The following is a 12,861-nucleotide window of genomic DNA, read 5'->3' on the forward strand; positions in this document are numbered from 1 at the left end:
GGAACAATAAAGCTAATCCAGCATTTAATTCGAAAACATGCCTCCGATTACAAGATAGAGACATACGATCAACGGATGTTTCTTATCATGAAAAAACCTCGAACGACGCGCGCGATGCATGCCGTTCGACAGAGAGATTTTGATCAGTTGAATCAAGCCGAGATCGACCGTTGCAAATTCCAGATCAATAACCTCGAAAACCTGTGGCGTTACTCTTCATTGACCTGGTGGATTGCAGGTTGGTGGCTTGAGCAAGCCCACGTACTCCTTATAATAATGGACGCAGCGAATATTTTGGAAATAAGAGGATTAAAGACAAGTTAAGGTTATGACGTTATTTAGAAAACAAACTCAACCAACGAAGTCACCCAACGAAGTCTAAATTCATGCTAAGTGGGTCTTCTTATAATCTGAGTAATAAGAGTTGTTATGGTAAACAACACACCTGCTTCTCAAACTGACACACGTAAATGTCTAGGGGCTCCCGGAGGGGCTCAGATTTATGAGGAGCTTACTGGGGACCGCAATATTGACATCATCTGTCGGGTATTGGAGAGATGAGACGTATTAGGCCTTTTGTTCCTTCGAATTCACTCGAGAAGGAACAATTACACAGGGAGCTTCTTCAGAGCCAAGCAAAAATATCTGGCTGTTCTTGTGGCAATTGTGAAGGGTATTCATGTCAAATAAAGGTTAGCGTCTTAGTTGTTGTGTTATCAAATTAGTGTTCCACGTGGCGTGATCAAACCTTCGGTCGGAAACGTGTTTTCCACTCTCAAAATCACCTCCAGAACCTACTTTCTGCGTAGAATAAGCTCTTAGACTGATTTTCTTGTTTTCCGAGTGGATACTTTGCAATTCGGAGGAATTTTTTGAAAAGAATATGTTTGACATGATCTGTCATCGCGTAACTCAAGGCCCATGCAAACTTGCCCGCAATCTGTTGACCTTTCGTTATGTCGCTAAGACAAAAATTTTAAAATATTCACAGATCGGTCGATTTCTCTGAAATTGGAAAGGATGATTGCTAACAAATGGAGAAAGGATCAGAAGTTTCATTTGGATGAAAACACCACAGGATTTCGTTCACAAGGAATTTTAGTAGACTGAGAAATCAACTCCCCATAATTCAGTCCAGGACTAAAAAGATTAATTAAGATGCTTTATGGGTACCGACACAGGTGCAACATCAATACCCATTAGACTCTAATATAAAGAAAATTGCTATTTCAGAGGAAAATTTTGCCATCTTGATCAAATTGAAAACTCTCACTGGACTAGGAGGCGTTTGTCGAAAGTCCCGGAACTTTTCGGTCTTATTACGGGTGAAATAAAAAAAATGTTCCCTTGAAAGGAAAACGGTTCAGTTCCTGGAACTTTGAAAATGTTTTGTTTTTTCTGTTCTTAAAACAATTTGTTAAAAGATGACCTTTTTCGAATAAGCGGATATTATTAGTGTTAAAAAGGTTGCTGTTTGGAGCTTTTTCTGAGAAACAGGTCGCTGACCTCAGTCAAACTTCTCCACTGAAGGTAACACTGGATTGCAGTCCACACTTTAAACTCGAACAATCCTTTGTAGTAAATGGTTGACGGATTACAGCGTTGGATATTCATGCCCACTGATTAGATTCTCGTTTTGACCAATATCACGATTTCAGGGATGTTAGTGTCTTTGGGTGGTTCCGATTTTACTTAAACCTCCTTCGCTCTTTGTATTTGACCAATTAGGTCTTTTCTGTCTTACGATTGGTAACCCCCAACAATCGTTCTTTCTTAAAATACATTCTAGCTGCACATCCAACCACGAACAGATTCTGGCCAAGCCGCGCTCGCATCGCCATCCTAGGCAAGTGTAAACAGTTCTCAGATGACATTCAGTTTAACCAGGTGTATGGATACCCCCTCCACCCAATCATATTTGGAAGGCATGGATCCTTCTTAGTGGTGCAGTACATAGTTGCAGTGAAGGACGAACACAGTGGCGAATTGTGGGCATGTAAGACGTCATCAGAGGTAGAACAGCTGTACATCACGGTAAGGTGGTTTGCGTGCTTTTAAAACGTTCTATCAGCAATAGGAGTATCATAAACCGCCAACCGGTTGGTTCAGTTAAAGGCCCACATCATTCGCCCAAAAGTCATTGCGCACCGTGATTCTCCTGAGTACATTAAGCCAATCAGATCACGCCTTTGGACAAACTGTCACTTTTGGACAATGACTTTTGGACTACCGTACTGGAGGTCGTGACTTCAAATCCGGCCGGATCAACACTCGCGGTCTTCAAAAAAAAAAAAAGGAGAAAGCGCTGCCTTTGTAATGACATCTGCAAATGGTTAGGAAGGTAAACCGTAGGCCCCGTTTAGTAATTACTTTGGCCAATTAAAAAGGACGGTGGCAATCCAGTAAACCAATCAAAACCCGAAGTAATTACACGTAGCCGACACAAAGCGCGGGAAAATGTGCACGCGCGAGCCACGATTGGTTTGGGTTTCACTTTTGATTGGTTGAAAAAGTGGTGCGAGAACTTTGAACCAATCACTGAATGAAGTAATGCAATTCGCTAATTCCTTTCGACACTCAATTGAAAACCGCTCTAAGCAATTTTCGCTTGTTATAGACACCTGAAAATTTCAGGTGGCTCCAACGAGATTCGAACTCATGACCACTGCGATGATGCCGGTGCAATTGGCTCTACCAACTGAGCTATGAAGCCACACATTCGTTTCATTTTATTCATCAAGTCCTTCACGGGAACAAATGAGACCAACAAATTGACCTGCTCCCAACTTTGGTGCTTCATAAAAAGCGACAATTGCTGCAAAGTACTTGTCTTAGTCATCCATAACCCGCACTTCAGATATACATTCGTTTCATTTCAACAACAACAACAACAACAACAACAACAACAATAACCATAACAACATTTAAAGGTGCCTGTTACAAAAATTAGCCATTTAAGATCTCAATACGAGATAACTACAAAAAAATATCGTTTCACTGTGTTCTCTTTTCCACTTTTTAAAAGGGAGGTGGAATGTTCAGGATCATACCGGAAGTACGTCCCTATGCATATATATTTTCAAGCAAGATGGATTTTAAGGGTCAACAACTTCGGGATTACGAAGGAAACATAACGTTTTTGTTACCCGTGGAAAGGGACAACCCTTGTTACTACATGGTTGGAATGCAACTTTGTCGGAGTTCCAATTACGGTGATGAAGGTATCTACCTTTGTTTAGCTTTCAATTGATGTCAAACTCCTTGTCAGTAAAATACTCTTATTTTCCTTCTCTGGTCAGAGACCCTGAAAGAAAAATGCGTAATGTTTTGCACTGTGCACTGCACTGTGCACTGCAAAGTGAGTGGTGCATTCCCCCGCCCCTACTGTTTAACACATGGTACTCCCTTTGTAAAACAACTTATCATTGCCAAGCGTAACACACTGGTTGAAAGACACTGTCGGCAACCATGAAAACATCTTTCAGCCGCAAGCAAATAACTTGCAAAGGCTCCTCAATGCACAGTGAGTATGTCAAAATATCTTTATTGTAGTAGTTTCATTGATACTTCTGGATAAATTGACAATGAAACACACCGGGCAACTATCACAGTAGTGTCAATCGCACAAATAGAGTTTAATTGGCCATTTCCAAATTCAAGCCTGCCTCCTCTTCAAAGCGAGTCTAAGTGCAAAGGTTTTGTGGTGGTAATTAGTTCTACTTTACATATGAATGAAAACTAATCTTCATAACAAAAACTTCGCACTTAGACTCGCTTTGAAGATGAGGCAGGCTAGAATTCGGAAATGGTCTATTGACCGAATTTTCACTCTATGACATGTGACTAAAAGCAAGGTTCTTGAACCCATGACTAAGAAAATCTTCGTAGCCAACGAACATCACATAGAAAGCATGTAAACTCACAAGAAAAAGCAGTCCTTATAATAATAGACATAACTTAAAGCTCTATTTGTGATAATTAAATAGGTCATAGGTCAAAACCAGTTGCCCGTTGCGTAAAAAAATTTGGGTGAAAAGGACATGCATACCGGAAGGATTCTTTCAATCTTCATTCGCGAACATTAAACTCAAGCGCAAGCATCCCGGAACGATTCTTTCTATATTTTCATTCGACAACAATGAGTCCAGAGCATACAATATCATTAAAAATGTGCCTACCTTTGTCGATCAAACTTTCCAGATTTTCGGCTACAACAGCCTTCTTCGGTCCATGGCAATAAGAAACTTTACAAAGCATTATCCAGACCGGAATAGCGACAATAATGTATGCAAAATTACTATGAGGCGCGAAAGTGAAGACCGCTGTCCAAGGAGTGACTGCCCCGCTTAATTGCCCCGGTAGGAGATGCGAAGACCGTGACTTCCAGCGAATTCCCCGCCTACCGGGGAACCAAAATGGAGTGTATATGAGGTGAAAGTCCCCGCAGTCCCCCGCTAAGGCCCGAATGAGGGGTGGGGTTGCGGGGGTTTCAAATGACTGGTGCATAACTGTTCGTTTGTCTTTGTTCCAGATATCATATCTGGGGATGACTCATATGTAACAGATATGTAACACACTCTTCTTATAAGCGTCACGAACTGTCCCCTTGCTCTTCATCTCTTCCCCTCTAGGAATACAGGCAACTGACGTTCCCCATTTATCTTTACCAAAATAAATAAATAAATAAATAATAATAATAATAATGATAATAATAATAATAATAATAATAATAATAATAATAATAATAATAATAATAATAATAATAATAATGTCAACCATTGACTCACCATATTGTTTGGGAATGACTATCGAATGCTTGAACTTGCCGGATAAAAGCGTGTCGTTTATTTAACTTTCCACCTGGGACATTGCGGTTCTAGCTTTCTGATTGGTTCACCCAGTCTCTGTTATTTTCTCATAGACCGTATGACCTAATATGGAAACTGATTGTCTTTAATTTCCAAGTGTCCAAGCGTTCAGAAATAAGTGGAAATTGAAGAAAACAATTATTCCATTCGCGCTTGTGGGATGTGACTGTGATTATAGCCGATTCGTGCTTCGAGCCTCGTTGGATACTTAGCATTTCATATCCAACACGCGCTCATGGAATAACTGCTATTTCCACATTAGAACTACAAAAGCTTTCGAATGCCAAACCGTTCAACCCGTTATTTTTTAGTACTAACCGAAAGTGATTATTTTTAAATATCTTGATGGGCGTTATTGACTGGCTTGCAGCTATAAATCCATTTCACGTACAGCAAAGTCATACGAACATAAGCATTCGTTCTCGTGTTAAAGCAAACTGATAATTAGTGCACAAATTTTGCACATTGAACCACTTTTGAAGCATGAGTGACATACGCAAACTCAGTGAAGTTTTGTGGTTTTTGTTGGAAGAGAAGCACTTACGACCAGTTCCCAGTTGTTCAAAAGGTGGATAACTCTATCCACCGTATAAATCACCATCCCTTGGATAGCGCAATTAGTTTCACTATAGCTTATCCACTGGATAGTGATTTATACAGTTGATACAGTTGTTTCACTTCTGATTGGTTGAAAACGTGGCGCGAGAACTTTGAACCAATCACTGAGTGAAGTAATGCAATTCGCTAATTATTTTCGACACTCAATTGAAAACTGCTCTGTGCAACACGAAGCTTCCCGTTAAATCTAAGCATTTGTAAGATATTTCTCACAATAAGGTGAGTGTTAGGATATTGTTATGATTTTAGTCAACGGTTATTGGTATCTCTGAAAGTAAAATTACGGAAGAAAAGGCTTTAGATTTTAAGCCTACTATATCAGGCTACTCATTTGAATACGTTCCGACGCCTCTAGCTGCTGGACGTGTCGGCATGTACGCTAAAGATTGTTTAAATTATACAGTGATAGAAAGAATCTCCGAAGAAGCTTTCCTGGCCTTGTGGATTGAGATTTTGTGGGCGCTGCAATATAATCTGCGGGATTATTTATGGGCAGCATAATTCACCATAGCGCTTTCAAGACTACTTTGATGAGACACTAGAAAGACTCTTTCTGCCTCAAACAAATCTGTCTTTATCATGTTGACTTTAACAGAGAAAAGCAAGGAGACACTTGTGACGCTTACTGAAATCGGCGTGCGTCTAATTATTTCCATTTCTGAATTCCTTTATCTCCTAAAGATGGACCACTCTGAGGCCAGACGATTTAATTTAACTTGTCAAGGGCCCGGTTTAGGAGTAAAAGCATTACCGGTATCTACATTCACTTAAAACCCATGTCCCCTTAACCCTCTCAGTCCTTATAGTGAGACTTAAGATTTCATATTTACTCTGTCTAATGCCACACGATTTTACTCGTTAATCGGGGCAGGTTTAGGTCTTGGCGATCCTTCACGTGACCGGTCTTTTTTTAGCACCTTTTGATGCTCTCACTGTACCCACACAATCATCATGCATATAAATCTTATATGGCTACTGATTAATGCTTCCGCGACTTTCCTCGGTTATTCAAAACTTTAAAGAAAATAGTAATAGAGAATAAGTGTGTAAGAGCATACCCTGTTAATTTCGCCCAATCAAATTGGCCGTTTTAAAAACAGAAGACGAATAAATCGGCGACGGTTAGTGCAAAAAGTAAGGTTACCAAGCCATACCTAGTACCAGTATTTATCCAGTTTGTCGGCCCATTGTCAGGCTTTAATAATGAACTCCGTCCAGTCCTCCACTTCGTATAGATCATATTCGTATTCTCAGTATTAGAATTGAACTACAATCTTGGACAGAATAAAGTGGAACAGAAATGATGAAAGTGTGTGAAGGCCAAAACGCGCCATTTTCCCATCACTGATTTTGGGGGAGGGGTGGTCTCAATGTTCCATTTAATTTGTCCAAGATTGTCCATGCAGGCTATGATGCCACAAATTCAAGATTTGGTCAATTAAGAGGTCATATGTCAACACATTAATCATCCGAAACCACTGGCCTCTGACGAAGTCACGCTCGTCGCTAGTGTTGCTATGTTGAGATACTACATGGAAGATATTTTAAGAGAAGCGGAGCGTATAAAAAAGCCAAACCTAAAGTAAAAATTTGCCAGTACGATCAAGAATAAGGGTATAACTCTACGTAAAATTGACGAAAAAATTGTCATCGACAAAAAGAATACCCGAGGAAACAAAAGTAAGAGTTAGAGTTCTCAAGCCCACTACTGATCTTACTCTGGAAGTATTTCTGGGGAGTTAATCGATAAAACTATAGGGTCTATGTAGGGTCGCATCGCTGAGATTAAACGAAGCAATGGCAAAAGACTCAAGCATTAAAGTAGCGCCTTTAAAGCTTTGCAGAGCACTTGAATGGTTTTACGTGACATTAAAACGTTTAAGGCACGATTCACAAGACTTTTTATACGATTAACGTCTGTTTTGAGACGCTTTTCAACGGTTAAGCACGGTTAACAAGCAATGGAAAAAAGTGTTAATCTGTTCTGTCACCTTTCTGGCCAGACGATAAAATCGTGAAAAATCGACAAAATTCGTTGCTGATAGCCCGCAAATCGTGCCCATCAACACTTTTGTGAACGTAAATCATGCTCTATTTTTCAGCGTGGAAAAATCAGAAGATAGATCAGGTAAATATCGCCAACAAATTTAAGGGAGCGCAAATGCAGTTCTTAAAAATTCAACAAGTTTGCGTATTCGGTATGGTGAACGCACGGATGCAAAGTCTAAAGCGTTGAATGTGGGTACGTTGGATAGTTGTATGGGGTGGATAACCTGTGGTAGAAGGTTCGAATCCTCCTTACATCCGATTTCATTTTCTTTTTATTTTTTTTCCCAATAGTTTTATTCCCTTTTTTGTTTACAATTTATGTTAACGTGAAATGCCACTTGTATTTAGATTTTTTCAGTGTCGCCTTGTTCAGTTTATTTTTTGAATGGGAGATGTGCTCTCGGATGATGTAACTTTTGAGCGAACGAGAGCAGATTTCGTGTCGTGATTACCCCATATACTACTGGTAACGGCAAGCAGGGGCTCATAGACAATCTTGGACAGAATAAAGTGGAACAGAAATGCCCCCTCTCCCCCAAATCAAGGATGAAAGTGTGTGAAGGCCAAAACGCGCCATTTTCCCATCACTGATTTTGGGGGGAGGGGTGGTCTCAATGTTCCATTTAATTTGTCCAAGATTGTAATTTGCAATGGAGGCTAATGCGGGGGAATATATTAAAAAAGTATTTACATTTGGAAAGATTCCCTCACATTAGCCTCCATTGCAAGCTAATTCCAGTCCAATGCTGAGAATACGAATATGGTCTATTTATCTGAATTAACTATTATTGTTAATTTCAGAAGACTGAAAGCTTGATATAAATTGTGGGAAATGGTCACATTTGTTTGAAAAGACAGCCCAAGTGTATGGATATGGGAATGTTGATTAATTTAACCCGTTACCTAACCACTTGACCACCTCACACCGATAGCTGCTCATAGACAATATTTAAACACTATTAATTTGATAATGCTGTATTAATTATCACTCGGCAACAAACAATATTAAACACTGCAAAAGGTCTGTTTCCAAACTCACGACAAAGCTAAACATTTTGAAATTAAAGCCCACGCCTCCTAATTAGTCTACCTTAGGCCTAATTACTCTTCAGCAATAATATTCTATGGGAGACTTAAATAATGTTTTTCTTTTAATTTGGAAAGAGCGGTGTCTTGATCTTCAGCGGTGAAGCGGAGAGAATCGGTTCTTATAGGGTTGAAACTCCGGGTTCAAATCCTATCCACGGGTATGATTTTTGTCTTCCTTGTTTTCTCTGCTACCACAAGTCCTGGGACACAGTGTCCTAAATTAACGATAATAGTAAATTCAGAGCAAATTAGCAATTGTGTATATCAGTAAATTCGGGGAGGAGGACATGTTGTTCCGTCCGACAAGACTAGCGGAATTCACCTTTATCACTCGGCGGCCATTTTGGAGTCCGTTGGGAATAAAGGCTTTGTCTTTGCATTGACTTTGCCCGTCCAGCCTCACACTAAATGAGAGGTTCGACGGGCAAAATCTTTTGTTTGGACATTGAGTGATATGGGTCAATTGGTCGTCTTGAATTCACATTAATCGACCAAACCACAGGACGATTGGTCCGTTTAAACGATTTGTTCGTCTTCTAGTGTGAAAACGGCCATTCTCAGGCTCGGAAAGATTTCACGACTTCGCGTCAGTTTGACACGAAGTTTTTGTGAGATTCAAACGCGGTATCCAAGGAAAGCAATAGGCTAGTTTCGAATTGTGCAACAACAAAAGGATAGAGTCGAGGTTCAGGGGAATAATTAGCATTCTGTTTTGTTCAAAACAAAGGAAAATGCAAGTTATTCCCCTGAACCTCGACTGTGTTCTTTTGTTGCTGCACAATTCAAAACCAGTCTATTTAAATGTTAAATGTTAATTCCATTCTTTTGAAATTTGTAAGCTTTTGTAATTGTTGCTAGGCAGAAATATAATTCACGACTACAAAAGTAGTTTATTTTCATGATTTGCTTAGTTCTAGATGAAAGGAGTTGGCAAATTAAGTCACACGAGAGAGGAACGGATCCTCGCGACTTTCAAAACGGAAGAACAATAACTGAAGTAGAAAAGCCAATCCCGAAGATAAAAATACAAGGTAAAGTCAGTAGCTCATCAAGGGGAACCTTTATCCCCCTTTCTTGACCGAGGAGTGAACCCTTTCCCGAGTAGATTCAGCACTCAGCACGCCCACCTTTGTAAGAGCCAATTTTCCTTTGGGGATTCAGGATGTACACTGTTATAAACTATTACAGTTAGTATGCTGTTTTCAATAGCTTATAAATTGTAGATAGGGGATCTTCCTAGAACCGTTCGATTAGAGCTTGCTAAGATCTCCTGTCATTATATGTGTTTTATTAGCAGATAATTAATCCTAGAGAAAGCATTACAAATGGAATATAATGGACAAATAAATAAATAAATAAATAAATAAATAAATAAATAAAAGCCATTCAAAACAAAGCTATTCCAGCGTCAAGGGAAATACGATACTTTTCGCGGAAAAACTTGTTTCTAAAATAAATTTACTTGGGAACGGGTTAACTCAAGGAATTTTTCCACGCCCTGTAGTAAGCTCTTCAACATGGGAGCCTGTTCTTTCTCGTTTAATAATAGTTACTACGTGGAGATGGTTATGAAACTCGACAAATCTTTTTCTTTCATGTTTTTGTATTTTTGGCCTTGACGATGCGCAAAACACACCAGTTATTCAAGTCAAGCGTCGGAGGGATATTTTTATTTTCAATTTGTTTAGAGCTGCTTTTTTCTCTATATTGCAATTTTTGGCATATCTTTAGAAGATTTTTAATTTTGAATCTGATTAGGTTGCATGATGCCTTGACGACCTTTGGTTTTCTCATTTATTTGATTGCTGGAGCTCCGCTTTTAGGCCTGGCTTTTAGGCCTGGCTATATCTATATATTACACTTTGTTTACCCCCATAATTTTGCATAACCATTGTTTTCGATTTCTCTTGGGGCTTGAAATTAAACCGGCAAAGTCAAAGAAACTTATTTGCCATTTTAGAAAATTCACAAAAAAGAAGATTAGTTAGAATAAATTTTAAAGGTCTCATGGCAAACAGTATCCTGTCGTTTGCTGTTTCACGTTAGCGCAATGCTGAAACCGAGAGCTGTTATACTGTGCAATTTTATGTGCAACTTGTCTCGCAAAGCTGTTGCGAGACAGTTGCACGAGTTATTGCCCAATGTAGCATACTTTGCAACGGCCAAAAACGTTGCGCGACCAGTTGCAGAAACCGTTGCGGAAAGTAGAATTGAGATCTGCTTTCCTCAGCGGTTGCAACGATTTTTTTCATCTGTCCTGCATCTTATGTCCCAACGGTTTGCGGCACCAGCCAATGAAAATGTGCCTTTAACCTCATGTGACCATCGAAAGGAGACAAGTTGCATGAAACGTTGCTCATTGTAACACCGGTAAAACAACTTGTTTCGTAATGTGAAAACGTTTGTAGAAATGGCGTTGCCAGGCAGGTTGCACGAAAAATTGCAGAGTCAAACAGCGCCTTTAATATGCAAAATTTGGAGGGGCAAACAAAGAGTATTATGGGATAATTATACTAACTTCAAAATAGAGAATCTCTGTTGTTTTCACATGACGCCATCGTCGCCGTGGTACAATTGCTGGACGAAAAGAAAAGATCTCTCATTAGCTCATTTTGTTCGTCCACCGGCGATTGTACAATGCAGCATTGTTATTTGTGTCTCCAGAGATTGGTTGCAAACAACCTATATTCATATTAGCTCTCTCTGTCATTTCCCCCTTCTTAAGGTCGGTGCCTACTAAATCAAAGGTATTTTTGCGCGGTTTACTGAATCTGCGGGAAAAGCAGACCTTAACAAGTGTTATTGAAATCAAAAAAGAAAATTAGGGGTAACCACGCATTTTTCGAAGATAATTAATCAACAGTATTTGTAAAAAGCTTTGAAATACAAAGCAATGTATGGCGTTCTTTTCCAAATTGGAGCTTAATTATCTCTGAAAAATGCATAGTTACCCCCAATTTTCTTTTTGGATACCAAGAGCACTTGCTAAGTTCTGCTTCTCCGCATAGTTTTTAACCGCGCAAAAATATCCCTGTATTAATTAATAAGCATCACCCATAGGAAGTCCAAGTATCTCGAGATGCGCAGAACGTATGCGCAATAACAATAATAAATAGGCACCATCCTCAAAGGCAGGAGCTGATGTTTTATGGGAGCATAATTATAATTGACCTTTCGTTTCCTTATTTCTGTTCTATCTGTTTTAGGGGTTTTAGCCGGTAGAACGGCACGTGTCATCAGAATGCATTTTCAAAATCTTGGAGACAATGGTTTGTGGATGGATTTTAATTTTTGTGGTCAAAAAAAAATCATAATAGTTTAAACTGTTTATTTATTTATTTATTTATTTATTTATTTAGTAACTTCCATTTAGTGAAAAAAGGCACTAAATGAGGGACTAACGTACGGACTCAAAGTCCGGTTGTAAAATGTCGTAAAATGAAAATCCTTTGGGCATTCCTAACCAATCAGACGAACTCAAAAAAGTAAGTGCACCGCACGCCGCACATGCAAGTCATTGTTGTATTGCTAAGGTGTTGCTAACTCTCAAGATGCCGAAGCTCACCCCAATAAGCCTTCTTAGCCGAGTGGGGCGGGGGTTGTTGTGTGGGAATGAATAATATGCAAGAAAAAAAGAGGAAAGCCAACGGGCTGCATTTTTCTAACCCTTTTTTTATTACTATCATTTTAAATTTCAGGTCAGTACGATCAGTTCCTTCGAGACATGCAAAAGTTAGATGCGAGTGTCGGCGGAAAACCCCGGTTTAACGACCTCGTGTTGGCTGTAAAACTAGAGGTGAATACTTGTGACGTGAGGGACTTCGTGTCTTGGTCGACCATGGGCCTTATGTGTTTTCAAATGCAACCACAGATGATTGAGGTGCAATGCACCCGCGCGAAGGATTGGAAACTAGTTACTTTTCCGAGGCAGGATTCAAACCCACGACCCCCGAAAAACCAGCCTGACTCTCAACCCATTGAGCTGTTAAGAAATCTTGGGAGTTAGGCCGCTTATCTAGGTCCTGAATGGACAATATCTCCCACCGGTCAGCGGGCTCTACAAAGTCATGCGCCCATAAACTTTCAAATGCGACTATAGAGTGTTTTCACGTGACGTCACAGAGGCCATGTTGGTATCCCTACGCAAAGAAATGGCGGCCATGTTGGTGTCCCCAACTAATACTTCGGGAATTGAGCTCTATTATCATGCAAACGTTTTGTTTTGTGTCGGTGGAAA

The 12,861-nt window shown here is 39.7% G+C and overlaps 1 protein-coding gene across 3 annotated transcripts in view; it reads left to right on the forward strand.

The window, feature by feature from the left end:
* The window catches only part of LOC138038956 (uncharacterized), a 39,601-nt gene that overhangs the window by 4,939 nt on the left and 21,801 nt on the right, over positions 1-12,861 (forward strand). For all 3 annotated transcript variants that reach the window (XM_068885069.1, XM_068885071.1, XM_068885072.1), the window contains 5 exons: positions 1,790-2,034; positions 3,026-3,221; positions 9,536-9,655; positions 11,831-11,893; positions 12,323-12,420. In XM_068885069.1, the coding sequence (XP_068741170.1) occupies positions 1,790-2,034; positions 3,026-3,221; positions 9,536-9,655; positions 11,831-11,893; positions 12,323-12,420 (722 nt within the window). The remainder of the gene's footprint in view (positions 1-1,789; positions 2,035-3,025; positions 3,222-9,535; positions 9,656-11,830; positions 11,894-12,322; positions 12,421-12,861) is intronic.

This window comes from Montipora capricornis, chromosome 2 (assembly GCF_036669925.1).
Source record: "Montipora capricornis isolate CH-2021 chromosome 2, ASM3666992v2, whole genome shotgun sequence".
Classification (NCBI taxonomy): Eukaryota; Metazoa; Cnidaria; class Anthozoa; order Scleractinia; family Acroporidae; genus Montipora; species Montipora capricornis.